The 26,809-nt window shown below is 41.4% G+C and overlaps 2 protein-coding genes and 1 long non-coding RNA gene across 5 annotated transcripts in view; 2 read left to right on the top strand and 1 right to left on the bottom strand.

Annotated features, from left to right (window-relative positions):
- The window catches only part of RPRD1A (regulation of nuclear pre-mRNA domain containing 1A), a 68,046-nt gene extending 55,868 nt beyond the window's left edge, over positions 1 to 12,178 (top strand). For 2 of the 3 annotated variants that reach the window (XM_073332687.1, XM_073332689.1), the window contains one exon: positions 7,083 to 12,178. In XM_073332687.1, the coding sequence (XP_073188788.1) occupies positions 7,083 to 7,232 (150 nt within the window). In that variant the 3' untranslated portion in view covers positions 7,233 to 12,178. Of the gene's footprint in view, positions 1 to 3,202; positions 3,236 to 7,082 lie in introns of those variants that run through there. The other variant, XM_073332686.1, reaches the window with a different exon arrangement.
- Positions 12,179 to 14,709: 2,531 nt separating this feature from the next.
- On the bottom strand, positions 14,710 to 23,478 carry RMP24 (ribonuclease MRP subunit p24). The gene is made up of 5 exons (XM_073332682.1): positions 22,973 to 23,478; positions 22,432 to 22,454; positions 21,350 to 21,549; positions 16,214 to 16,410; positions 14,710 to 15,676 (listed from the first exon to the last, which is right to left on the bottom strand). Exons 1-5 carry the CDS (start codon positions 23,461 to 23,463, stop codon positions 15,520 to 15,522), a joined length of 1,068 nt encoding a protein of 355 aa, XP_073188783.1. The 5' UTR covers positions 23,464 to 23,478; the 3' UTR covers positions 14,710 to 15,519.
- LOC140907230 (uncharacterized) lies at positions 23,136 to 26,285 on the top strand. Its single transcript, XR_012157415.1, has 3 exons — positions 23,136 to 23,802; positions 24,418 to 24,488; positions 24,890 to 26,285. It is a non-coding gene; the product is annotated as an uncharacterized lncRNA (long non-coding RNA).
- Positions 26,286 to 26,809: the final 524 nt, after the last annotated feature.

Genomic DNA, 26,809 nt, shown 5'->3' with positions numbered 1-26,809 from the left:
CAACGGCTTTTGAAATGAAGTATACATGTCCGATAGGTGCGATTTTAGAGTTCAGCTAATAGATATAGTAAACGTTTGTGCCTGTATTTCACACAACTGTTCTTAAACAAGTTTGTGAAAACCTACTTTTCTAAAGGAGAAGAATAAATTCATCATTTTTAATATCAAATCTATTTTTAAGATGGCCCATGTTAGCTTTCAGAAATTCATTTTCTTTAAATGGCTCCATTGTCAGTAGGTCACAAATTTCGGAAGCTGTCTTTAGGCTGTAGGCAATTTCCTTTTCATTGCTCTCAATTCTAAAGTTTGCTGACTTTTAGTGGTTGTTGTACCTGTCTCTTACTGTACAGTGCATCAGCGTTAATACTCTGTTCCAGCCCATTTACTCCGTACTGGTCTTCCATGACTAATCCTGTGTTAACTATGATGTTTCAGAGCTTCCTGGTGGTTTTGGCAGGGGATCAAGGATTGAATAGTTAATGAAATTAAAAGCATCTGTTGGGAACCTGTCATTCTGGGGTATGGGATTATACTTACAGCCAAATTCTTAACTAGCATAACCTCTTCAAAATACAGATAACAGAACTATAGGAAAGGAGACAAACTCAGTCACAACCAGGAGATTACTTATGATCTATTTTAATGCTATTGGTCACATGACTGTGCCTCTGCCTTCCTACCCCATTTCTTGAAATTACTTCAGTTTTCCTTCACTGAATGTGCAATTGTAGCAGATGCCTGCATAGTCCAACCCTTCAGCAGCTAATCAGTTCCCTTTGCATACTATCCATTTTATAAATTAACATAGATCATTGTGCAGCAAGTGTGACTAAGCTTTAGTAAATATATTATAGGCACAGCTGGTAGCTAACTCCCCCCATGATTAAGATTACCTGACACTTCCCATTAGAAGACCCTATTTTCAGTTGCTTATAATTTTGCCAAGCTGTAACCATTTTGGCTGAATTTTTCTGTGCCGGGTGTCTGCCTCAGGCTGAATTTTTTTGGAAAATTCTGTCAGAATGATTCAGCTGTTTCTGAGAATGAGGTTAGGAAGAATATGTTGTTTTGCCAATATAAAAAACTCTGGTGATTTTTCTTTGAGACGTTTTAGCACCCCATGCAGTAAATTTGACAAAGTTATAAACTTTATAAAAAACCTCAGTTCACACATGCTTAGTAGAGACTTCTTAGACTTGAACAGCTAAATTCCTGAAGATTCCATCCACACTGAGCATACTCCACTCCAGGGATGAGCACTGCTTCCTCTGCATTTGTAAGTTTGGACTGCTGCAGGCTGTGCTGGATCCAGACCTGGGCCCCTGAACTGAGAGCAGGGAGCCTGTTTCTTCTGTGCTCTCAATGACCCTTGGTTGGCCCAGGCAGCATGGAGGAAGATACTGTGGGATTCTAATGCAGTGGGGACTGAAGGCTAGCAGGGAAAGGATAGGGAAATTGGAACTGGGAGTTGGGGTGAGGGGAGACTGGAACTGGCTGGGCAGGAAAACAGAGACTAGTAGCTGGGGCCGATTGTGACTGGGAGCTGGGGGTGGGGGATCTGCAACTCGATGGACAAAGAGACTGCAACTGGGAGCTGGTGAAGGAAACAGGAAGGGGAGGGATAGACTGAGTTGTTGGTTGGGGGTTGGAGATTGAAATTGGATGAGGAGCCTGGGGAGGGACTGGGCATGAAAACCTGTGGGCAGGGGAAACTGATCTGAGAAGGAACTGTTATCTGGGAGGAGAACTGGGTCAAGTTGGGCAAAGAGTGGGACAAGGAGCTGAGGGAGGGAGGCACTGAAATTGGACAAGGAGCCTGGGAGTGAGGTTGGAACTGGCAGCCAGTGAAGAAGGGAATGACTGGAGGCCAGGGTAAGAGAAAAGGAAAAATTGGATGAGAAGATGGGAAGTGGGGAACTGGGGCTGGTTGGACACAGAGACTGAGGACAAGGAGCTGGCGGTAGGGGAGAGTGGAAACAGGAGCCTGGGCCTGGGAGTTGGGTGGACATGGGCTGGGACAATGGTGGGTTTGGAGGGATGAGACTAGGACTTGCTGGGTAAGACGACTGTGTCTCGGATGAGTAAGCATGAGGTGTGGAAAATTGTGCTGGCTAGATAAAGAAAATGGGTCTTGGACCAGGAGCCAAGCGTATGAAGGAGACAAGACTGAGACAAGGATGGATTGGAGGGGATGGGGCAGAAGGAGCTACATTTGGGGGAAATGGGCAGAAGAGTCTTTTCCCATTAGGGCACAGTCCTCTCCAAAGCATGGAATGGAACCCCCAGTTCCTGAGTCTCAATATTCCTCTGCTGTCAGGAAATATCTGTGAGGCCTACTGGTAAAGTGTCTCATCTCCCTCTAGTGCTGCTCCACACTGGATGGCAACCTACTATTGCTGTCCGTTACTCTGTTAGCTCCAGTGGCAGAGGTCTGTGTACTGGATTGAAAGTTTCCTTCAAGCCTGCTTATGGTCCATGTGGGTGTAAATATGATGCCACAGGATGGTATTTTGGGGTTAGTTTGTTATGTTTTGTTTTTTCTTTCATTTTGTTTTTTAAAAACCTAGGAAATTGCACACATAAAACCTACTTTAAAACAACATAATTAAGGTTGCAAAGTCAAGCACTCAAAAGTTAGGAAATGTCAGAATTAAGGTTGCCTATGCAACCTTAATTTGCTCCCCTCCTTGTTCATGTGCATTATAATACAGTCATAATTACATGATCACATATATTTTTCCACTGGACCCCGTCTCTTTCAATGTTTACCTGCCGCATCCGCAGGTTCGGCCGATCGCAGCTCCTACTGGCCGCAGTTTGCCGTCCCAGGCCAATGGGGGCTGCGGGAAGTGGTGGCTAGCGCAACTCTTGTCCCGTGCTGAACCTGCGGACGCGGCAGGTAAACAAAGCGGCCTGGCCCGCCAGGGCACTTACCCTAGTGGGCTGTGTGCCAAAGGTTGCCGATCCCTGCTGTAGTAGTTATTCTGGGGAAGTTCTGTGGCCTGTGTTATACAGGAGGTCAGACTAGATGAGCACAATGGTTCCTTCTGGCCTTGGAATCTGTGAATCTGTGAATATCACTCTGATAGCACTCAAGGGATATGTACACATCATTACGTAATATTTACTATGATAAAATAGCAAATGATTATATATATGTTTAGTAACAGTTTATTTTGCTTGTTTATTATCAATCTTACAGCACTCCAGGAATGCTTAGATGACTGCAGTTGTGTAGAAACATTCAGAGTACAGAGGCCAAGATTTTCAAAAGTGATTAGTGATTTTGAATATCTCAATTTTGATTGCCCAACTGGAAATCGCTTCGTTGGGGTTGTTTTTCCTGAAACTGCTGAGCATGTATGCTCTGAAAATTGGCCTCCATCCCAAGCGGGGCGCCCAAAATCCCTGTGAACATTTTGGACAAATTCAGAATTTTAGTTGACTGTGTTAGGCAAGTACATGAAAAATTAGGTCATTGGGTTCCAGAATATTTATTGCTTCATAAAATCTGTTCTACATAATGGAAATTCTAGTTCTACATGAGGTTTATAATGGAAAAAGCTTTTGTTACATATTCCTGAGATGGATGTTAATACGGGAATGCTGTGTTACAAGTGGAAGGGAATTTTAGTGTTGTGTCAAGCAACCTGCTAAGGAACCTGTGCCGCTTCCAATTCAGCAGTTTCTCGTTGGAGTCTGTTTTTGAAGTTTTTTTGTTGGAGTATTGCGACTTTTAGGTCTGGGAGATTGACCAGGGAGATTGAAGTGTTCTCTGACTGGTTTTTGAATGTTACCATTCTTGACATCTGATTTGTGTCCATTTATTCTTTCACGTAGAGACTGCCCGGTTTGGCCAATGTACCTGGCAGAGGGGCATTGCTGGCACATGATGGCATATGTCACATTGGTAGATGTGCAGGTGAAAGAGCCTCTGATAGTGTGGCTGATGTAATTAGGCCCTTTGATGGTGTCCCCTGAATAAATATGTGGACACAGTTGGCAACGGGCTTTGTTGCAATGATAAGTTCCTGGGTTAGTTTTTTTGTTGTGTGGTGTGTGGTTGCTGGTGAGTATTTGCTTCAGGTTGGGGGGCTGTCTGTAAGCAAGGACTGGCCTGTCTCCCAAGATCTGTGAGAGTCTCAATACTACAACAAAAAAACTTCAAAAACAGACTCCAACGAGAAACTGCTGAATTGGAATTAATTTGCAAAGTGGACATCATTAAATTAGGCTTGAATAAAGACTGAGAGTGGATGGGTTATTACACAAAGTAAAACTATTTCCCCATGTTTATTTTTCCCCCTACTGTTACTCAGACCTTCTTGTCCACTGTTGGAAATGGGCCATCCTGATTATCACGACAAGAGGTTTTTTTCTTCTGCTCATAATAGCTCACCTTAACTGATAATTCTCATTATAGTTGGTATGGCAACACCCATTTTTTTCATGTTCTCTGTGTGTATAAATATCTCTTCCTACTGTATTTTCTACTGCATGCATCTGATGAAGTGGGTTTTAGCCCACGAAAGCTTATGCTCAAATAAATTTGTTAGTCTCTAATGTGCCATAAGTACTCCTCATTCTTTAAGGAAAGGTTACCATTAATATTATTTTATAGTTAGGCTAATTGATGTTAGGCTTTTTGCCAATTTTTAGCTCCTTTGGACAGTTTGGTTTTGCATAGGATTTCATTGAACCTCTCCTGCATTGTTTTATATCATTTTTATATCATTACTGAAGCCAAATCTACTGGCTTCAAGCTTTCTGTCAGCTCCTTAGAATCTGATACCTTAGTGTTGGACCTCTAGCCATTTGTGTTCTGAAACTGGTGAACCTAATGCAATGAAATGTTATACAGATTGCCAAATTATTTGTCTTTGTGAACAATAATCCTTATTCTTTCCTTTAATTTGAACGTCTGTGCCCCCTATGTCACCAAAGAGTTCTCAAGCGTGTGTTCATGCATGCTGGACTAGAAACAAATGGAGATGAAAGCACAGGATTATCATCAGACTTTTAGATTTTAAGATCTTTGTGGCAAAGGACCATGTCTTTGTATCTGTGTGTGTACAGAGTCAATCCAACTGGGACCTATGGATACTACTGAAACATAAAATATTGAACAGTACATTATATTGCTGTAGTGTCCAAAGGACCCAATCAGGATTACATTTTCCACTTCCAGAGCCTCTTCCCAACGAAGGTGATCTGGACAAATATGACCACTCTCTTTTTCCCCCCCTTTCAGCAAATGATATACAATTCTATAGAGCTTTCTTATAATTCATATAATAGAAAATAGTAATACGAATACAGCTTTGTTCTGTATCGAGTCAGCAAATTTTGAAGCTCTGATTCCTAACTATAGATCATTTATTATTTGTACTGCATTTAGTACCTCATGGGACTCTGATTGAATTGCTAATGATCACTTTTGCTTTGATGACGTTAAGAACTATGTTTGTTTTCTGACCCTTTTGGGTTACATGAACCTCACATTGCCTGATGCATCGTTTTGGATGGTCTGTGACTGTGTGTCAATTAATATAAACAAAACAAAGGATTTGTTGATTGGGGCTGAGGGCCAGTATTTCATCTCCGTTTCTCATTATATTGAGGTTAACTCCTCACACCTATGTGTTTAACTTCTAATTAGGAACTTGGGATTTCTCTTTGACGCCAGTTTACTTGCCATCCATATTGGTGTATTAACAAGGTCATAAAAACAACGAGGAGTCAGGTGGCACCTTAAAGACTAACAGATTTATTTGGGCATAAGCTTTTGTGGGTAAAAAACCCACTTCTTCAGATGCATGGAGTGAAAATTACAGGTGCAGGCATAAATATACAGACACATGAAGAGAAGGGAGTTACCTTACAAGTGGAGAACCAGTGTTGACAGAGCCAATTCAATCAGGGTGGATGTGGTCCACCCCCAGTAATTGATGAGGAAGTGTCAATACCAAGAGAGGGAAAATTGCTTTTGTAGTGAGCCAGCCAGTGTTTTAATGTAGGAGCTGTAAAGTGCTTAGAACGCAGCAGGGAGCCAGGAATGTTCGGTTCTACTTCTTGCTCTGCTCTAATTCCCAGTGGCATGTTGGGCAAGTCATTCAATTTCCCTGTACCTCAGTCTAACCATTTTTGACATTTGGCCAATCTCGCTTGGCATTTCTAGTGCTTTAATTGAAAGGAATTGAGCCAGCTGCAGCTCTCTTGCTAGTGTAAATGACAAGTAACTTTCTGGATGTCAGTAGAGTTATGGGGCAAGTGAGAAGACAATCAGTCACAAGATGCTTTAATACCATATTAAATGATCTCAGAATAATCCCATGGTATTAGTCACATGTAGACATTTCTACAATTGTATTATTTAAGACTGGCATCCTCCTTGTTTAGTTTTTGTATAGTCACAGGACAACGAAAAAGCCCCCAAAACAAAATGTACAGTGAACTAAATCAATCTCTTGAGCTGTGTTGTGATTCCTGAGCTGTCTGGGAATCAAACACTGATTCCAGTAGGTGATAAACTCTACTTGGAAAGGTTTCAGAGTAGCAGCCGTATTAGTCTGTATTCGCAAAAAGAAAAGGAGTACTTATGGCACCTTAGAGACTAACAAATTTATTTATTTGAGCATAAGCTTTCTGATTAATGCAATCCAATGAAGTGAGCTGTAGCTCACGAAAGCTTATGCTCAAATAAATTTGTTAGTCTCTAAGGTGCCACAAGTACTCCTTTTCTTTTTGCGAATACAGACTAACACGGCTGCTACTCTGAAACCTGTCATTATGCGAGGCACTGAATTTAGCTATATGGAGTGGAAGGATTGCATCTGATGAAGTGAGCTATAGCTCACGAAAGCTTATGCTCAAATAAATTTGTTAGTCTCTGAGGTGCCACAAGTACTCCTTTTCTTCTTCCTACTTGGAAAATATCTGGTTGTCTAACTCATTTCATGACCTCACTCGCTTAAGGGTCAACAAAATGTCAGTTAAACACTATGGATGAGATTTTGAAAATCCCACCATGAAAGCAACGGTGACTGGAAAATAATCTAATGTCAACTACTTTTGCATTACAGGAATACAAGCGTAAGTTAGCCAGAGTATCCCAGGTGCGAAAAGAACTCAGGTCACGCATCCAGAACCTTCCTGATCTGTCTCGACTTCCCAATGTCACAGGCAGTCATGTGCACCTACCATTTGCTGGAGACATCTACAGTGATGATTGATAAGAACCTCTATTTCTATAGCCTCTGCTCTTCTGTGGAGTGAGGGGTAGGTCAGACTGATTGATAGTCCTGTAGTATTATTTTTGTACATTGTTGGAGAGTGGCGGGGAAAAAAAAAAAAAGCTCCAAATAATTTATAAGAATTGTTTAAAATATTGGTTTGTTTACTGTTTTATTGGCAAGTGAACATAGGTACATTTATAAAAGGTGGCATCTGTATATTATTACGTTAAAAATGGGTAATTATCTTAAAATATTCATATCTTTTGTACAGATTTTGATCAGGTGCCCTGTAAGAAACTGATAAGTTTCCACTTTATTTTTCTTATGCACCCTCTACTCAGTGTAGTTCACTATATAATCAAAGTATACATTTAAGTTGCCACATTTCAATGGCTAGTGAGGCAATGGAACATTATGGAAATCATAATCTTATGTTTATAAGAAGACGACTGCAATTTATTTTTATGTGGAGTGTGATGTTACTGGTTATTTATTAAGTTAATTTACGCACCCCCAAATAAAACTATTGGTTTATTTTAAAGTAAATGTTATTAACCAACTTTGAAAGTGGAAAATATAAATCATGTTAAATTGAACACCTTAAATGACTCAAAATTGTGCTTAATTTTAATATTTAAAAGTAAACATTAAAAATACAGCATAAAAACTAAATATTTTAATTAGTACAATAGAAATGCTTTTTTTCCTGACAACTCGGTTTCTAAATTGAAGGACCACTTCTTTGTACAATAACCCCTTTCTGCCACATCCGTCTCCATTAACAAACCTGATCCCTGAAACGTGAAGTCATTCCACAGCTTCAACTATAGTATGCGGTGGTTACTCAGGACCATACCTATTTTTGAATGGCCATTATTAAAATTGGAAAGTGCTCAAGTACCATTTTACTTACACAGCATGATGATACTACAGGTAGAATTTTGTTGTCTGTGGAAACTTTGGGTCAAAGCATCCTCTCCCATGGAGAAGCCTGTCCAGAGAGGCCAATGAGTGCCACAGGTTCCCTGTGTCTAAGCCTCTCAGCAAACAACTTCTGGATCTTGGTCTCCTTTTCTTACAAGGAGGGGGTTTTCTCCCAGAAAATCTAGGCCACTGTGTGAATTAAACTGTAGAAAAATGTTGCTGAATGTATGTTTAAAAACAAACTCTATCGCTGTATAAATGTGGTATTTGTATATGAGTAACTAAACTTATGAAAATAAAGTTGTTTACCCCTTGCCTTTTAAAAACACTAAGAGGCAGATGTTTAAGGGTATTTAGGAGCCTCAAGATGCAGCTAGATGCCTAGTCGGATTTTCAAAAGTGCCTTACTCGCCATTAATAGGAGTTAAGAACGTAGGTGCTCTTGAAAATCCCCCTAGGCTCCTAGCAGCATCCGTAGGGCCCTAAATACCCTTGAACATCTGACCCCAAGTGTTTGAGTTTGTTTTACCGTGTGAGGCTTTTTTAAGTGTTCTAGCAAGAAATTTGCCTAGAGAAGCTCTTTCATTGTAAACATTCATAGCAATATTAACAAATATCCACCTTTACTCATACTTGTCATACAAACTAAAGCTTTTTACATTAGTGTAAACAAAAATAAAGTTTTACAGCCAATTAATACTGTACCCCCTCACCCCACATTACACACTTAAAAACAGTAGTTTCTAAAATAAAATAGACTGAGATGACTCAGTATAATCCTGGAGTGAAATCCTGGCCCTACTGAAGTCAGTGGAAGTTTTGCCATTTACTTCAGTAGGTCCAGGCCCTGGAATTCTTGTTAACGATCAGCAGGATATAACAGCCTTCTTTTTAAAAATATTCATATTTGGACACAAGTACATACAGTCCTCTTTTGCAAAAAGTACCACAAATGGGCTGTAGTTAGATGGAAAAATCTATGGAGTGAAATTACAGGGTTTCTGCACAGCATCATTACTTTGGAATAGGGTTTAGCAGCCCACAGAGGGGTCTCAGAGAGTTTGGACCTTCACCCATTTCTCTGTGCATCTGAAGGTAACAGAGGAATGGGGTATTTACAAAGAGGGCCAGACTCTCCATGACATTTCCTGGGACTCTTCCTGTCCTCTCTAACAATATACCATCTAGACTGCTTCTGCCATGGCCTTTCAACCCATACCTGGCTCCAAAACACTTCAAGTCCCTCTTAGGTTTGCATGCATGAAGTAGGAACCTCTGGGAATTAAATCTGACTGGATCGACATTCATTTTTGCACACTTTACCCTGTAATTTGCAAGGAAACAATGCTATGTAGAGTTGTTTTCACTGGGAGTTTCCCACCCAAAAACCTGATTAAGGGGTTGTGAGATTCTCGATGCTCTGAGCTCACCAGCCTTCAACAGATTTATAGCCATCTGAGTGGGCTTTCTACTCATTTTATCATTCCACAGTGAAAACCAGAGTGGGAAGGATATGGACCATAATTAGAACAAAGGAAACTAGCTATGTTTTCGTAAGCAGAGTCAGGTATGTAAAAAATATCCATAATCCTCTTTTCAAAAGTACATTCAAGTTGAAGACTATTTGAAAATTAGATGTAGGTTAAGACTTTCATGGTTTAAATGTGTTCTAGTCAATTAAAAATGTAGCTATATAAATGTGTATGTACACACATTATTACTGCAAAGAAGCACTCTCCTTTTGTAAAGCATAGTACAAAATTTCTTATAAATGAAAACCAAAAATCAGATCAGTTATCACGTGAATCATAAATGCACAGAACAAATCAGTAGTCTCAATTCGTTCCAAAGCCGGTGGACAGCTCCGCCATTGAAGTCACTACGTATAGAGCTCCACTGGTATAGAGTTCATTGTAAGATTAGAGCCTGGATTTTTAAAATATTTTGTTGTAAAAAGTTTAAACATTCATTCCTTCTCCACCTGCCTTAGTCAGAAAAAGAGCAGAAATCAATGTGTAAAAGTCAAGGAGAATCGGCACTGAACACCTCAAAGACAGAGAAAAAATAGACACTGACTTCACTCTGTTATTCTCTTAAGTTTTAGTAATATTGTCGTGTATCTATAGATGTATATTTAGAAGTGGTTAAAGACAAGGTTTAGGAAAAATATATTTTAAAAAATCAAACTTTTCCTTGAGGTGAACGTTAACGTTGATATAATTTTAAAGTGAAAGTTTGAGAACTATACTTTTCTTTGGGTAAAATTTGCTGTAGCTCAGTGCTAATGTTTTTGCCTCATGGAACTTTTACTTCTGTGGTGTGCTTTGTTTGTTTGGGGTTTTTTAATAGCCACTCAAAATTAGTTTGAAAACAGACAATTTCGGGGAGATAAAATGCTCCTTGTTTGTCACTAAAAGTATCTCATGGTAGTGGATGAATGGTGCTCCAACTGTCTATGTTTTCAATGGGAGTGACATCACAGTATCAATGAATTTGAAGTTTTAATACTGTAACACCATTCCCAGATTCACTGAAGGAGACATACAATATAGTAAGACACAACAGCAACCCCATAGGGTTGGCAGGTATCCTTAAGTTCTCAAGTACCAAAATGTAGCATATATACCTGTGCACAGGATTGTTCCCAGGTAGATAAAATGAGGTGTAGTCACCTAATCTGGATAAAATTGTATTTTGGTAATGTGACCCAATTGCACTGAAATCCAAATGACCTGCCCAAAGAAAGGTGGATACTAGATTGAAGCATTTTCTAATCATAAAAAATTAGATCCTTCTAGTGAGAGAGACACATTTATTTACTCAGTTATATTATATAGTGATCAGGAGTTTTTAGTGAAAAAGCATGGACCTAATCCTGCAGCCTTTAATCATATGAATAATACCTATTTGCAGGTAATTCTGCTGGTGTCAGTGGGATTACTCTCATGAAGTAACGACTAAAGATAAAATGATATAGTTGTAAAACTTTATAAAAAAATCTATCTAAAAATGCCTATTCTCCATGTTTTTGTGATCTTAAAAACAAGTTTAAGATTCTTGGTACAAAACAATTGTAACTGTTGAAAAAAATAAATTGCCTCCTCTCTAGAAAGTTAATGTATAGGTGTCAGTAACATTAGCTTGTCTATTTTACATCCAGCTTCAACCTTTCATATATTAAACCAGTCAACCTTTCATGATTTCCCCCTCCCACCCAACACAATGAAAGCTACATGCTTTAAAATCTAGAAGTCAGTGGCAAAACATCCATGAATTTCAGTGTCTGCAAATGTGTCCTCTAGTGATCACCAAAATTCATCCTTGCGTAGAGGGCCATCAAAAAGCCTGTGCACCATGTGGAGGATTTAAATGGATATAGCTCATGCATAGGCCTTTTACTGGCCCTCTGGCTGGGCGGAAATTCAACTTGTAGTACATATGGTAATAGAAAGTTATAGAGTTATCGCTGAAAGATGAGTTAATCAGCTGCAATGGCACTATTTTTGATGGGCTGGTTTTCTATTAATAAAAACACTTGGGATTAATTCTTGCTTGCTTTTCTCATGCTTGATATTCCCACTGACTATTTGTGGGAATAAAGCAGTTAGGATCTGGCTGTCAGCAACTTACTCTTAGAGAATCAACTTAAAAAAATCTTAATAGGAATATCGATTATCTTTTTTTAAAATGACCATTCTGTCTTTGAACCTGTCTCAGTGTGTTAAATTATCTTCGTCAGCTTCTCCATCTTACTATTTAGAAGTCTAATTCCGATTTAATCTTTACTACATTAAAAAGTATCCTAGTAAGCATGATCCTTTTTTGTGGGAATTTGCAAAAATGCTTTAACAGCACTTTGTAACTTGTTTGCAACAAAAATTTACTCATTTGTTGAAAACTGACAAGAAAGAAAAGATGTTTGAAATGTAAAAATGTTTCATTATTGTGCACTGCTCACAGAAGGTGTAATTCTTGTGTAATTTGTCCTCTAAATAACACCTCAATGTATAATGTTTTCATATTTAAAAGAATAAAACATTGTAAAAACATGATCGTAAATCAATATTATTTAATGCTTATATGCCCAACCTATGTTCTCTGAAATGTCTATATATAACCTCCATATATTGTTCTGAGTAACCCAAAACTGCACCACCATTTTGACTGTGGCTAGTTTAGAACAGTTACATTACTCTTTCTCAGTTGAGTGAAATGGCACTTTTAAATGAGGGTAGAATTTGTTCTAAAGGAAAGATATATAGTTTGGAGGTGAGTGTCTCTAAAAACTGTTTAAAACTAAAGAAGTTATCCATTGAAGCAACAGGAGAATCCATTATAAAAAGACAATGATTACACTTTAGTGTCTTCCATTTTGAAAGATTTACCAGTTTGAGAGATTCCCTGTACTTAAAATTGGGAATAATTGCTGAAACTGGGAATATCTCAAAATGGAAGAAAGTTTAACCATGATTACTGTACCAAACTGATTACTGTTACCATTTTGTTTTCTTATATGTAGTGTTGTCATAGCCAGGACTAACTTCTATTGGTGAAAGATACAAGCTATCAATCTTAGGATGAGCTTTTCTCAGGTCTGGGAAATGTACAAGATGGAACACATCGTTTAGCACATGTAGTTCACCTTGAATTGTCCTTTGAAATATGTATTAAGTGGCCAGTTAACTCCTATGACAGGAGAGGTGTTATGGGATGGGGAGAAAAAATAGCTGGGAGGGGGTTTGTAGGTTACAGATTATTGTAATAAACCATAAATCCAGTGTCCATATTCAGCCCATGATTTTTAGCATCTAGGAAAGTTATGAATGTAAACTCCCAGGCTTCTCTTTTGAAGGTGTTGTGCAGGCTTCCTTTGAGGATGAGCATTGAGAGGTCAGATATAATGATCGCTTTGTGAAAAGTGTTCACACACAGGTGATAGGGTGTTTTTCTTTTATCGTTTTTCTGTGAGAGTTCATTTGGAGCATACTGATTGTCTCATTTCACCCACTAAGTTGTTATTGGGGCATTTAGTGCACAGGAAAAGGTACACCATATATTGTGATAAGCACATATAGACATGGATCTTGAAAGGTGTGTTATGGGGATTATTGATCATTGTAGCTGTTGATGTGTACAGTTTTTGCATCTGTTGTTCTGGAAGGATCTGGTGGTTTTCAGTTGGTGTATCCTCGTCTGTGTGGAGCTACTTCTGATTATGAGCTTGGGAGGGTTGTTTGAAGGCCAACAGAGGGGGTTCAGGAAAGATTTCTTTAGGATGAGGACCCCATCAAGTATGGGTTGTAATTGTAACAGGGAGGTTTATTTGTTAAAGCAGGTTTTCTTGAGGTATTTGAGTGGCCCATTCCATGAAGTATATCTACTTCTCTAGTGGAGTGTCCTTGTTTGGTGTAGGCAGTTTTAAGTGTGTTAAGATGTATATCCCAGACTTTCTCCTCAGACCATATTCTGTGGTATGAGAGCGTCTGGCTGTAGATAAATTTCTTGGGGGGTTTGGGGTGGTTACTGGATCTGTGAAGGTAGGTATGATGAACTATGGGTTTCTTGGCTGTAGGGTTCCATGGTTGAAGCTGATTGTTGCGTTCAGGAAGTTGATGCTAATGTAGGACTGTTCTAGAGAGAGTTTAAAGAAGGGGGAGTGGTTGTTGAAATTGTGGTGGAAATCTACGATGAACTTTAGGTCATCTGTCCAAAGAAAATATCATTGATGTATCTAGGGTATTTCATTGGTTTTGTGGTGTACTTGTCCAGAAATGCTTCCTCAATGTGGCCCATGAAGAAGTTGGCATATTTAGGAGTCATCCTAGTACTCATGGCCATTCCCATGGTTTGGACAAAGTCTTCGTGTTGAATGTTAAATTGTTATGGGTGAGAAATGGGATATAAAGGGATTTCACATTAGATCCAAAGATGATAGATTGTGACTTTTTCATTGATACCTTACCTAACATACTTTGTATAAAATTTGTTGCAATTGTCTAACAGTGGCAATATTAATTATATAAATAGTCACGTTTCAATCCTACACACAGCATGCAAAAGTACCACATACCTTATGAAAAAAAATTAAAATTATTTACAGTTAAGATTTTACAACACAAACCCTTTTAAAATACTGCTTTACAATATACATTTTTCTCCCCAACAAAACTAAAGAATTAGTAAAGGCATCAGAGGACAAGCCATAAAGTGACCCATGTAAATAAATACAGAGCCCTACAGAGAGGAAAAACAGCACAATGCATTGTAAAAGCATAGTTACCAGAAAAATTGTTAAAAATTGACCCTACATATGTTTTAGTTAAGCCTAAAGTGAAGGAAGGGCTTTCCAAATCACTTCTACTATGTATTTCAGTCACATTACCCATTTCCAGAAGATTCATATGAATATTACATACTTATCAGCCCTTATGAGATTAAAACTAAGATTTGCAAGAAGCTCTGCCTTCCCTGAAATGTTTTTTTTTTAAATATACCAACTTGTATTTGTTGGAAACTGGTTTTTAATTGGATAAGAATAAGCCAGATGCACTTCAAGGGGCAAGTGGAATCATTTTATTTGTCGCTTTACTGGTGCCAAAACAAGAATGAGGACTGGAACAGAAAGGAATAAACTTTATATAACTTACAGAAAGAGAAATTTTTGGTTGTAAAGCTATTTGTATGTAAAAACAAATAATTTTCTTTCCACATGGAAAACTGGAGCCATCAACTTCAGAAATTTCAGAATAAGACCTACTTCTGAATAGCGTTAAGCAGGAATGTTTCAGAATTACTTTGTCAGTTCATTAAGATGACCGCACAGATTTCCTTTGGAAATCAGTTTTAGTCACAGATCTGCAGTCACAAAGAAAGTCCTGAGTAAAACTCACAAACAAACCCATAGCATTTACAGCACAGATCTGGAAAGAATTAGAGATCAGCAGATCCTCTGCAAGTTCTACTGTGGTACAGGATCCTATTTTAAAAACCATTACACTGATTGCTACAGTGCAAGCCAATCTGGTCCAAGAACAGCTTTTGGCTTTTAATTCCTGAGCCACTAAAGATTGTGATACAAGTTCAGGCTTCCAAGACATGGCTTATTACCTTATTATTCCAGCAATATCCTCTGGTAGGCAATCCATCTAAAAGTACAGAGACTGTTTCCAAACAATGTATTTAAATCTCCCCTACATGCTGAAGGCCTTAACACAGCCAGAAATTAACCCGTATTAACAAAAATTGTTTCTAAGTTTATAAAACAATTAATAAAGCAGCCACTAATTTAGTTCATTTACTGGCCCAATTTTAGCCACTACTATTGTAACCATTATCATGACTATTGTAATTATTCAGTATTTCAAAGTGAAGACAAGAAGTTTTTCAGGTCCATCTTCTTCTGGCTCTTTTGTTTTTCTTCAAGATTAAGCAACCGTTTTAGCTGAGTAAAGTGAAATTTAGTGTTTTTGGGAGTCTTGGACAAAGAACTGGATGGTGACTGTCCAGCCATGCATGTTCTGAAAAGCAAAACAAAACAAAAATCCAATAAATCTCTTATTAAAAAGAGGCTGGAGGAATAATGTAATTTTATGGTCTGCATTTGAAAATGGTTCTGTACATAAAATTCAGGTGCACAATTACTTAACTACAAACATAACTTATACATTGCGTGTAAAAGTGGGCTGTGAGAAACACAACTACCCAAATATGTATGCAAGTACTGAGTTTGTGCACACAATTACACACATGCTTAGAAAATAAAAACCCTACATGGTATCTCACACTAAAGGCCGAAGTTTATTTTTTTAAAAACACCTAGAAGTAATATTTTTTACCCCTAGTCACTCTTTTTATTAGACTCTTTGGACTCCTGCAATTAAAAAACAAACCCAAACAACAACTGATCTTCCATTTCAGATCCTTGATAAAAGATAAAATATTAATTATCAGAGCGATTACTAAACTACTTGTCTGAACTCCCTTTCCTGACTTCTAGTACTGTGCCCTTATTCACTGAAGTATGTTGCCTCTTTAGGTAAAATGGAAATAGGCACCTGGAAGTTGATGCTGGACTCTTGCTTTTAGATCCAGATTTACTGTGGTTTAAGGGTGTCGTTTTGTTTGCAGATATCTGAGTCTTTGGGTCTGGTCTACTCTTCGGAGTACCAGAACAGCTTGTTGCTGTTGCCAAAAAATCTCTTCTTTTACCACAATATCTTGTTGTTTTGTTGCATGTGTTGCAAGTAACCAGCTATGAAGAGAGGAAAGGAAATGTTAGCTCTTCTGTCAGTCTTTCTGCATTTTAAATGTATAAGGCATTGGTGACGAACACTTCTAGACTTATCTAAACTGCTCTTCAAAATTACAGAGAGTGAATCAAGCTGCTTAAATACTTTACTTGTGTGAAGCAGAGAGACATAAAAAGCAACATCAAATCCACATCTAGCTTTCTCTTTTAAACCACGTAAATCATCAAATTCCCAAGGGTGTGACTAGAAATGACTCCAATCCCCTGGAAACTAATTTCAGGGGACTTTTAATTCTGAATTGCAAACACATGGAGTGAAACACAAAAAACAACCTTGTCACCACAAAAAGACTAGACAACATTAAAAGTAGCTCTGACTGTATAATACTTTGAATGTACCCCAGTGGAATTCATGTTTCACCACAAACATACAAGAATCCAGAAAACAATCAAAATGTATTTTAAAATTTATCTTTTAATTTACACCTCTACGTAAATATACAACACTTTTTTGCAAAAACAACAAGGAGTCCTTGTGGCACCGATGAAGTAGGTTTTAGCGCACGAAAGCTTATGCCCAAATACATTTGTTAGTCTCTAAGGTGCAGCGGGGACTCCTCGTTGTTTTTGCTGATACAGACTAACATGGGTACCCCTCCAGAACACTTTTTTTGGTGAGTCTTCAGAGAAAATATTAAAAATCCCAAATCTGCAAAAATAAAAAGATGCACTACAGATAAAAAGAAACAAGGTAGCCCATTGGTATGGAGAGAAGGAATACCACACAGGGAGAGTGGGACTAGAGGGTATCTACTAAAGTTCAGTGGGGTCAAAAGGGGAAGCAGCTGAGTGGGCAAAACCATGTGTTAATAGAGAGACTGTCTGAGACACTGCTCCCATCACATAACATCTCTTACAAGTACACCAACTGCTGTCACAGAAAATAACAGGAAAGCTTTTAATTTATTTTAGCTCTTTTTAATGGATTCAGCTAGAAACAAGGAGAATTAAAACAATGTGACCTGCCAACTCTCCACAGAAGACCACCAGTGGTCCACAACCCAAAGTTTGGGAACCAATGGCTTTGGCAAAAGTCTCTTTAACAGCTGATCTTCCATTAACTGATGAACCATATCCGCAAAAACAACTAATTTACAGATGATGCCTCTAGGAGTTTTAGAACTCTGCAAAATAGAATAAGGCAATTTTATGCAATTGCAAAGTTAGCAGAATGCTTAAACCAAGATATAACATATCGCTAATGGTTAAGAAAGGTCTTGTAAACCTAGCCTGTCAGCTTGTTGGTTTAAGTCTCAGTCAATTTTGCTCCTATTGTGTCATTTTCTACAGAAGGAGCTTATATGGCTCTAAAATGGTAATTTTGGGAGCTGTCAGTTCCTGGTAGTATTTTAAGTATATAATACCAGAAACATTCCAAGCACAATCCAAGTAGGAAAGTGCACACCAAATCACAGTAAGTATGTAAGTCAATCTTGATCTTAACTCAGACAGATCTTAATGGGATGGTCAGTCTGTCTGAAACAGAGCAGACGGTATTACTATGTTTAAATCCCAATTCAAGAACATTGCATGGAGATTAGAATGGACCACAAACTATAAACTCACATTTATATGGATGCCTGCTATATTCTGAGAATCTGTCCAGCTAACAAACAAATGTATATTTTTGTTTAAAAACCTGTTACAGCTCTGCAGGTCACAGTGTACATCAATATTTGGTTCTTTTGGGGATTTTTTTTTTTTTTTTTTTTAAGACATAAGCAGTACATTCACACCTGGCCAACTACTCCTTAGTACAGAGGTGGGCAAACTACGGCCTGCAGGACCGTCCTGCCTGGGGACGGTAGTGGCGGCGCGCGTGGCAGCGAAGGGGGTTGGGTAGGGAGTCCCCGGGGGGCAGTCAGGAGCAGGGGGCAGTGGTTCTGGGGTGGTGGGGTCAGGGAACAGGGAGGGGTTGGATAGGGGGTGGGGGGCCTGTCGGGGGTGGGGATGTGGACAGGGGTCAGGGTGGACAGGGAGCAGGGGGGCTGGTTGGGGGTGGAGTCCCGGGGGGCGGTTAGGGGACAAGATGTGGGGGGGGTTGGAGGTTCTGAGGGGGGCAGTCAGTGGGTGGGAAGTGGGTGGGGCTGGATGGGGTGGGGGCCAGGAGGTTTGGGGGGCACAGCCTTTCCTACCCGGACCTCCATACCATTTCACACCCTGAAGTGGCTTTCGGGCCAAAAAGTTTGTCCACCCCTGCCTTAGTATCATTACTTAAGTTTGTTTGGGCAAGACCACAAAGTGTTGGATCCACCCACGTTATTGGAATAGGAAGAGAGACACTGAATATCTGCTGTCTAAAATGACAGCTTTTCAAATCCATCCTAAATATTTGTGATATCACACCAATGAATAATAAAAGCAAAACTTCCAGGTTCACAGTGGTTTGTGAGCCCTTCAAATGGAAACTAAAATTTTGAGGGGAGGGAATTTGCTTCATTTTGTTAGTTTTGTACTGTGTCTATCTGAAGTGCCTATAGCCTTGACATAGAAGTGATCCTAGTTAATGATTATGATACTTCCTCAACCCAATCTTGTGTTGTTGGTGCTTCAGATTTCTATTGTTGCAAATTCTGGCACAGGAAATTATAATCAGTAGTTTCCTCATTTCTTAGAAAGCTGTTCAATCTGCCAGCAGGACACGCTCTGAAGAGTCAATGTTGGGCCTAGAATCATAGAATATCAGGGTTGGAAGGGACCCCAGGAGGTCATCTAGTCTAACCCCCTGCTCAAAGCAGGGCCAATCTGCAATTTTTGCCCCAGATCCCTAAATGGCCCCCTCAAGGACTGAACTCACAACCCTGGGTTTAGCAGGCCAATGCTCAAACCACTGAGCTATCCCTCCGCCCCCAGTGGGGTGTTGTCTTCATTTATTAAGACATCTGTCTATATAATTGTTTTAATAGATTTGTATGTCTCTATAGCACTACATTAAAGTTATATATAGTTATTTTCTACATGACAGCTTCAGAACCTGAAAACTTCTTCATTTTGATCATTCTGGAATACAATGAAGCTCATGCAGTAAAGTGAAATGTGTTAGCACTGTTTACTATATTTTGTGTTAACAAGCGTCTTCCCTTGCCCCTTAATGACTATTTTCATTATTTTAATGAAGTTACTTTGGATTTACACATTGGTGTAAATGAGAGCAAAAATCGAGCCCAGAAAGCATTCTGAGACCTCCCATAATGCACACTGGTTTGCAGCACTGGGTAAAGTGCCTTTTATTGGTGATAAAACACTGTGCTCTGGGGCAGAAATGTATATTTTAACCCTGTAGATAGGGGAAGTCAGTAATTCATTTTTCATTCTTGCTGGATCATTTCCACTTTCTAATCAGCAAATAAGAAGTCACTGGCTATTAAGTATTGAATATTAAACACTGGTCAGGAAAGTCTCACACAAAATTGCCACCCAACCCAATTTTCCCTAAGATTGTTTGAGCTTCCTCTGGGAGACATCAGAGCCTGCTCAGGCAGTTCACACTCAATTTGAAAAATGCTGATAAAGAAACAAACCAAACCAACAAAAATTGTTTCATTGTCGGACATGTGAGATTACATGTCACTATGGATATCCTCGCCCTCAAAATATAAGCAACTGGGTCAGTGTTAATGTGTGACTAAGCACTTTGTGTGTGCATGAACTTCTGATCTCTTCCAGAAATAATTTACTCTCATTTAGGTACACAGCTTCACAACAGACTTCTAAATGGGAGACTGGTGACAAGTGTTTCCTCCAGGCATAGCTGTCCTTGAAATCTTCAGGCCTCCATGAGTATGTCTATGCAGCATTTTGCAGCCCACAGGAGCAAGCATCCCAATCCGGGTTAACAGCAGAGTTTTCACTAGTACTCTAAAAATAGCTGTCTAGACAGAGCTTTGAAGTGTGGCTCAGAGTATGAAACACCCCGCACTCCCTAGGTTTCGGTGTCTAAGCCACAACTTCAAAGCCTTGTCTATACAGCTATTTTCAGAGCACTAGCATGAGCCCCGCTACCTAAGTCTATCAACCTGGGCTGATAGGCTCACTCCCACAGGCTCCAAAACACTGTGAAGACAAACCTCAAATGGCTAAAGAAAAGAAGTAAGCCAATAAGAGTTAATGTTCCGACAGCAACCTTAACTAGGATTATGTTACGTGTTGTATGCTTTATCATAGACATTTTATGACAAACAGTAACATTCAGCTTATACACTTTAAAAAAAAATGTCCATCACAGCCAAACTAGTGTAACTGCTGGAATCTTAACTTTTAACAGGACTTTCAGCTTTGATTTCCTCATTTTTAAAAAAAGGAGGGAAAACCTACCTCTACTTAATGATGTTAGGATTTACCTGACCCCAATTAGGCTTTGCAGGTCATAACACTCTTGAGTGAAGAGGGTGGGAAAAGAAAAGTATCCATCTTTGCTGCTGCTAGTTTGGCTAGAGACACTTCTGCAAAACTGCACAAATAGACTAGCAGTACAGTTTACACCAAGAATGTTCACAACAAAAAGTTATCTTCACAATAAAAAGATAAATGGCTTGTTTTTTAGATTAAATCTTAGAATGTGCAGATTGTGGCTTCTGTACATTTTTGCAGCCATGTGTTTGGAGGTTTGGGGATTTTTCCACCTGCCATTTTCTCATCTCGATATTAAAGTCAGGTTTTTTGTTTTAAAATTCCTTGTGTGTGTATTTGAATAGAAGTTACCGTAACAGGAAAGTTACGTAGAGAAAGTTACGTTCGGATGAAATAATCGTATGGATTGCAAACTCAATTTCTAAAGAGAAAAGCTTCCTATCTTCTTTTATTCCCTCTCTCTTTGAGGGAAATTAAGGCTCCAGGGAATGAACAAACTCAGTTATCGTATTAATTGGAATCGCAATCTTACCCGAACACTTCTTGAGTCCTTATACTTTTTCAAAAGCTTTGTCTGTTTCAAATTCAGTTTTTGGTTCTTTGCCTCCCGATTAAGAAGTTTCTGTATCCGTGGAATCAGTTTCATCTTGGGTTTGAGACGTACTCTGTGGTTATCAGGAACCAGAAACTGGAAACAGTAAGGGCATATCCTTTCTCTGTCGGTTTTGTTATCTACAGATGAATAAAGTAAAACCCTAAATGAACTTCTCTCTGTAAGTATTTTTAGAGGTGAACATATAAAAGGCATATATTACAGCTATTAAGCCACTAATTTATAGCATACTGTAAATTGTGCATTGATAAGGGCAGGGCAACCTTTTCTCTAGCATTTTAAAAATCTTATTTGGGTACAAGTACTTTCTTCAAATTGTTCTGTTAGAGGTGTTTCTATGTCAGCACTAGATACAGGATTAGTTTGAGTCTGCATTTCATACTCAACAAAAACTCAAGAGGAAGCCGAATGCCAAAATGTTAAAAAAATAATCATGTTGTATTGTGTGTAGAGTTACATATAGTAATGTGCTGTCCAAAAGGTAATTGTACCAGCAAAATACGTCCACCTTTCTTCAAAAATCTTACATTATGAGAAACATATTCCTGCAAGGAACTCTATGAGGCACACTCCTGTATCAACATAAAACCCTGCTGAAGTCAAAGGTGGTCTGCCCTTGCTAAGCTTCTTCCAAGACTGAGATTTAATTAAAAATACAATAGTGTTAGAATCGAAACAGGCTAATGAAAGGCCAAATTCAGGCTTGACGTGAATGGATGCAACATGGAGAGATGGTCCCACATCTGCCTCACTACATCCCATTCCAGGTAACATTACATCAGACATAAGTGGTAGCCACAGAAAATTCTACCAAAAGAAAAACATTTCCTAATTCCCTCTGGTGAAGAATTTCCCTCTGTTATCCCACGTTTTCGAAAGTGGAGAAGAACTGAACATGTTTTAAAAGTCACATCACGTGTTCTGGGCAGTTCAAAAGCTGTGAATTGAGCTTGCCTGTCTCCAATTTAAAGAACCAAAACCACTGAATTATTTATACTTGCCTTTTTCAGAATGAAGCGTCCACCTGGGGGAGGAAAAAGGACGGGGTTACTGACCAAGTTACAAGTCACTGCGCTGGGGCAGCAGGAGGCACTGGTTCCAGACCGAGCCACAGCCCCTGTCCGGGATCCTGCCCTGTGTACGGGCTGTCCTCTCTAAGGAAGTGTTGTGGAGAGAAGGGGACGCGGGGGGGGGGGGCAGCAGCACAGACAGACACACAGCGGGCTGTGGGGGTGGACAGCGATCAGCCTGGCGCAGGGCACCGCACAGCACCTCGGCCCAAATGCGCGGGGCTCACCCAGCCACGCACGGCCCGGGCCCCTGGGCAGGGGAGGCGTCAAGAAACCGGGGCCACGTGGTGGATGAACAGGAGGGGGCGGGGCCACGACTCTACAGAAGATTTAACAGAACGTTCTCAGAGCACCTCCCCCCCCCCCCCCCAGAAGGAGATGTGGCTGTTATTACGTCACAAATCAGAATACTGGAGATCTTGTTCTCCCTCCCTCCCTCCCTGGAAAGGGGGACCGCGCGCCAGGCTCTTACATCAGGAATCGGGCCTGAGCCGGGCACGTGCCCATCAGCGCCCGAGCCGCCCCTTCCAGGAACCGCCGGCGCCTGGACATCCCCGCGAGAGCGAGAGGCGCGCGCACACCCCGCGGCGGCCGGCCCGGTGCCGCCGCCTTTCCTTCCGGTGGGAAAGCGCGGGGGCAAGGTCCTGGCGGAAACGGCAGCCGCGGCACCAACGTTCCGGCCTCCCCGCGGGCCGGCGGGAGGGAGAGAGAGCCGGTCGGGCCGGGTCGCTGCCGGGCTTGGCCCCTCCCCCCGCCTTGCCGCGGGGCGCCGCCACAAACCGCTTCCTGGGGCAGGCGCGGGCGGGGCAGGGGCTTCGTGGGCCCGTAAAGCCGGGCGGGGGCGGGGCCGAGCTGCCCCGGCGCGTCTCGCGGGAAGAAGGCCCCGAATGGACTCGCCTGAGCACAGACCCCGGGGGCCGGGCCCCCCCCCGCCCGGCGCGGCCGGTTCCTGGGGCCCCGCATCGGCCCCCGCGCGCCAGGTGCCCCTTGAGCCGCCCCCCCCCCCGGGACCTGTCAGCCCGGGGCCCGCTTTGCACCGCGCAGCTCTGGCCTTGGAAGCAGGGTTGCGGCCGGTCAGATGCGGGTGCCGGTGCAGGATTAATTGCCGTGAACACCAGCTGCAGTGAGGCTGAGGAAAGAGCCACCTGGCCCCAAAACGGTGCTAGTTAACTTAGCCATATTGCAATGAGAGGCCGAAACGTGGTGCTTTCGGGGAGCCTTACCACAGTGCCTTGCTGCATCCCAGTGTCGACAGGGTCTGCTTGTCCTTTCCAGAAAGGAGGCGGATTTTGGCAAGGAAATGTGAGAATGAAGCAAAAACACATTTTAAACATCATTTAGTGTTTTTAACGATAAACAGTCATCTAGTATAAACAGTAAACATTTATATTTTTAGTTGCTTTCCCTAATAAGCATGTTTAAACCTGTGAGTAACATCCCCCATGAAGCAGAGAAAGGCCAAAAAAAAAAAAAAAAAGTCTCTGCCAATCTGACCCTGGGCAAAATTCTTTTCCAATCCCAAATATGGTGTTCAGTTAAACACTGAGCATGTGGGCAAGACCTGCCAGCCAGACACCTGGGACAGAATTCCTTATAGTAATTCAGAGCCCTCCCCATCTAGTGTCCCATCACCAGTCATTGGAGATATTTCTTGCTAGCAGTTGCAGATCAACTACATGTTGTTAGGTAAGGTTCTGTGGCCTGCAATGTGCAGGAGGTCAGACTGGATGATTGTGATGGTCCCTTCTGACTTTAAAGTTTGAGTCTCTGTCCTGGAGCCATCTGGAGCAGTGAAAATCCCTAGTATGGACACTTACTGTCTGAGCAGAATATTTCTGGGTAGCACAGAGTTCTCAGTCATGGAAACAGGATTCTGTTGTTCTTACAATTCTTTTTCCCATTGCTGCTGTCCTCTAGGATGCTGATTCTGGGGCTCCTGGTTAGTAACTACAGACCATAGCTGGTGCTCCTTTTGATCTGCATAGTCGGTGAGCTTCCAAACTAAGTGGTTGTAATGTCTCATCCATCTGTTGTTTCTTGTCTTATACTCAGGGTATGTCTACACTACAAAATTAGGTCAATTTTATAGAAGTTGATTTTTAGAAATTGATTTTATACAGTCGTTTGTGTATGTCCCCACTAAGTGCATTAAATCCTCAATACCGTGGCTAGCATCGACTTACGGAGCGGTGCACTGTGGATAGCTATCCCACAGTTCCCACAGTCTCCGCTGCTCATTGGAATTCTGGATTAAGCTCCCAATGCCTGATAGGGCAAAAACATTGTCGAGGGTGGTTTTGGGTACATGTCATCAGTCGCCCCTCCTTCCCTCTGTGAAAGCAATGGCAGACAATCACTTTGTGTCTTTTTTCCTGGGTTACCCGTGCAGATGCCATACCACAGCAAGCATGGAACCCGCTCAGCTCACCACTGCTGTTTTGAGCATTGTAAACACCTTGCATATTATCCTGGAGTATGTGCATAACTGGGCTAAGAGACGCCAGCACAAGGATGATTGTGATGAGAACATGGACACAGACATTCCTGAAAGCATGGGATGTGGCAATTGGGACATCATGGTGGCAGTGGGGCTGGTTGATACAGTGGAACGCCGATTCTGGGCCCAGCAAACAAGCACAGATTGGTGGGACCACATAGCGTTGCAGGTATGGGATGATTCACAGTGGCTGTGAAACTTTCGCATGCGTAAAGCCACTTTCCTTGAACTTTGTGAGTTGCTTTCCTCTGCCCTGAAGCGCAGGAATACCAAGATGACAGCTGCTCTGGCCGTTGAGATGCGAGTGGTGATAGCCCTGTGGAAGCTTGCAATGCCTGACTGCTAACGGTCAGTTGGGAATCAATTTGGAGTGGGCAAGTCTACTGTGGGGACTGCTGTGATCCAAGTAGCCAATGTAATCGTTGACGTTCTGCTATTAAGGGTAGTGACTCTGGGAAATGTGCTGGTCATACTGGATGGCTTTGCTGCAATGGGATTCCCTAACTGCGGTGGGGTGATAGACAGACCACATATCCCTATCTTGGCACCGGTAGGTAAACCACAAGGGGTACTTCTCAATGGTGTTGCAAGCACTGGTGGATCACAAGGGACATTTCACCGACATCAATGTGGGATGGCCTGAAAAGGTGCATGACGCTCCCATCTTTAGGAACTCAGGGCTGCTCGAGCAGTTGCAAGAAGGGACTTACTTCCCAGACCAGAAAATTACTGTTGGGGATGTTGAAATGCCAATAGTTATCCTTGGGGATCCAGCCTACCCCTTGCTCCCATGGCTTATGAAGCCGTACACAGGCAGCCAGGACAGTAGTAAGGAACAGTTCAACTATAGGCTGAGCAAGTGCAGAATGGTGGTAGAACGTGCCTTTGGACATTTAAAAGCTCGCTGGTGCTGTTTGCTGACTAGGTTAGACCTCAGCGCAACCAACATTCCCATTGTTATTGCTGCTTGCGATATGTGTGCTCCGTAATATCTGTGAGAGTAAGGGGGAGACGTTTATGGCGGGGTGGGAGGTTGAGGCAAATTGCCTGTCGGCCGATTTTGAGCAGCCAGACACCAGGGCAATTAGAAGAGCACATCTAGGCGCGCTGCGCATCAGAGAGGCTTTGAAAACCAGTTTCATGACTGGCCAGGCCACGGTGTGACAGCTGTGTGTGTGTTCTTGCTGCAAACCCACCCCCTTGGTTGATTTTAATTCCCTGTAAGCCAACCACCCTCCCTCCTTCGATCACAGCTGGCAAAGGAAATACAGTGGCTATTGTTCTGAAACCATGCATTTTTTCTTTATTAATTACAAAAAAAAGTGAGATAACTGACAAGGTACCCCGGGTGGGGTGGGGTGCGGGAGGAGGGAAGGACAAGGCCACATTGCTTATTGTAGCCACACTACAAATCAAAACTTCGAATGACAACCTTCTGTTGCTTGGTCCATCCTCTGGAGTGGAGTGGCTGGGTGCCCGGAGGGGCCCCCCTCCACATTCTTGGGCATCTGGGTGAGGAGGATATGAAACTTGGGGAGGAGTGCAGGCGGTTAGACAACGGATGCAGTGGACGTCTCTGCTCTTGTTGGATTTCCTGCAGCTCCAATAGATGCTTCATCATGTCCGTTTGCTCCCCCATTAGCCTCAGCATTGCCTGCTGCCTCTGCTCTTCATGCTCACTTAATGCTTTCCTGGACTCTGCCACTGAATGCCTCCGTGCATTAAGCTGTGCCCTATCAGTGCGGGAGGACTGCATGAGCTCGGAAAACATGTCATCGCAGGTGTGTTTTTTTCACCTTCTAATCTGCGATA

Source organism: Lepidochelys kempii, chromosome 2, assembly GCF_965140265.1.
Source record: "Lepidochelys kempii isolate rLepKem1 chromosome 2, rLepKem1.hap2, whole genome shotgun sequence".
NCBI lineage: Eukaryota > Metazoa > Chordata > Testudines > Cheloniidae > Lepidochelys > Lepidochelys kempii.
Note: the sequence above shows the minus strand (reverse complement) of the source record. Positions and strands in the feature narration are given on the sequence as shown.

What these genes read in the sequence shown, in the direction of transcription:
- RMP24 (XM_073332682.1), bottom strand. Translation starts at nt 23,463, where the DNA reads ATGCGGGGCCCCAGGAACCGGCCGCGCCGGGCGGGGGGGGGCCCGGCC. An exon ending in GCTCAGGCCCGATTCCTGAT is followed by an intron (nt 22,455 to 22,972) that starts GTAAGAGCCTGG and finishes TTCCTCCCCCAG; the next exon opens with GTGGACGCTTCATTCTGAAA. An exon ending in AGTCCAGCATCAACTTCCAG is followed by an intron (nt 15,677 to 16,213) that starts GTGCCTATTTCC and finishes TTTGCTTTTCAG; the next exon opens with AACATGCATGGCTGGACAGT.